We start from the raw sequence: 1,237 nt of genomic DNA on the forward strand, positions 1-1,237 counted from the left end.
GTCCTTCTAGAGCATGTGATCAGCTGGTTTTGGTTGTCAGCAGCAAACTGGTTGATCCACTCTGAGAAGGTGCTATTTAAGAGACTGAGCTGAATACAGCACCTCAGACTGAGGAAGTCTTTTGGGTGGAAGACGAAACATTTCTACATTTTTTTGTTTGTTTGTTTGTTTTGTTTTTTGAATGTCCAGAGGACCTGATTTAACTTTTTTAGATTTTTCTACCTGGAGAATTGAGCATGCATCAGGATAGGGTGCTTATTCTTCTTTACTTGAAAATTGTTATGATTGAAATAATTGTTTGAAAAAAGGGGCAGATATAATGTGATTTTTTTCTTCGTTCTGCTGCCTTTCATTTTAAATCTCTTGTATCTTTTTTTATTTTGTCATGGAATTGTTTTGTATTTTTTTCAAATGAATAAACTTTATACCATACCATACCATTCATCCTTTATTAAATATCAATTTACACATTGTATGAGTATACTGTGATGAATGTTAAGAATATTTATTTTATTTGTGACTCACAAGATTGTTTTAGATGAATTAGAATTGTTTAAGCGATGCTTTCATATATTAGCAGCAAGTTTTGAAATAATAGAATGCATTGGTGTATGTTTGTATGTATGTATGGTTCAATAGATGGATTGATGATATTATGTTGGCTGGATATAGAGTAGATGGATGGATTACGGGATGGATAAATGAACAGATGGTTAATCAAGTGTGTCAATAATTTGTAGAAAATATTTTACATAAATTAATCTATTCACAAAGGATTGTGCATTTTATGTTTCTGTTCTAATGTCTAACAATGTGTATTTCTTGTAGACTACTGGAGTGAGAGTGAACATGAAGATGACACCACCTCCAGCCCCAAGCAGGACAGCCCTCCACCTCCATATGATACATACCCTCGACCTCCATCAGTGAGTCAACAAACTGCAGTGCTCTAGAAGATGTAAAGTGTATATAATACTTAAAGGGTATTTAATTTCTGGTGGCCAACTGGTTGGTCCACTATGACGAGGTGCTATTTATAAGGCTGAGTTTATTGCAAGGTTTCAGACTGAATAAGTCTTGTGGATAAAAGACAAAACTTTTCAATACAGAAGATTCTATACCAAAACCATACCATACCAATTTATTTCTAAAGCACTTAAAATACAACAAGCAGCCGTCCGAAGTGCTGTACAAAATTAAAAACAAACAAAACACAGTAAAACAATAAAAACACCTA

At 33.5% G+C, this 1,237-nt stretch overlaps 1 protein-coding gene across 1 annotated transcript in view; it reads left to right on the plus strand.

Annotated features, from left to right (window-relative positions):
* The window catches only part of cnksr2a (connector enhancer of kinase suppressor of Ras 2a), a 198,804-nt gene that overhangs the window by 166,808 nt on the left and 30,759 nt on the right, over window positions 1–1,237 (plus strand). Inside the window, exon 19 of the mRNA XM_037694365.1 lies at window positions 829–926. Within this exon, the coding sequence (XP_037550293.1) occupies window positions 829–926 (98 nt within the window). The remainder of the gene's footprint in view (window positions 1–828; window positions 927–1,237) is intronic.

Source organism: Nematolebias whitei, chromosome 20 (genome assembly GCF_014905685.2).
Source record: "Nematolebias whitei isolate Nwh7 chromosome 20, NemWhi1, whole genome shotgun sequence".
NCBI lineage: Eukaryota > Metazoa > Chordata > Actinopteri > Cyprinodontiformes > Rivulidae > Nematolebias > Nematolebias whitei.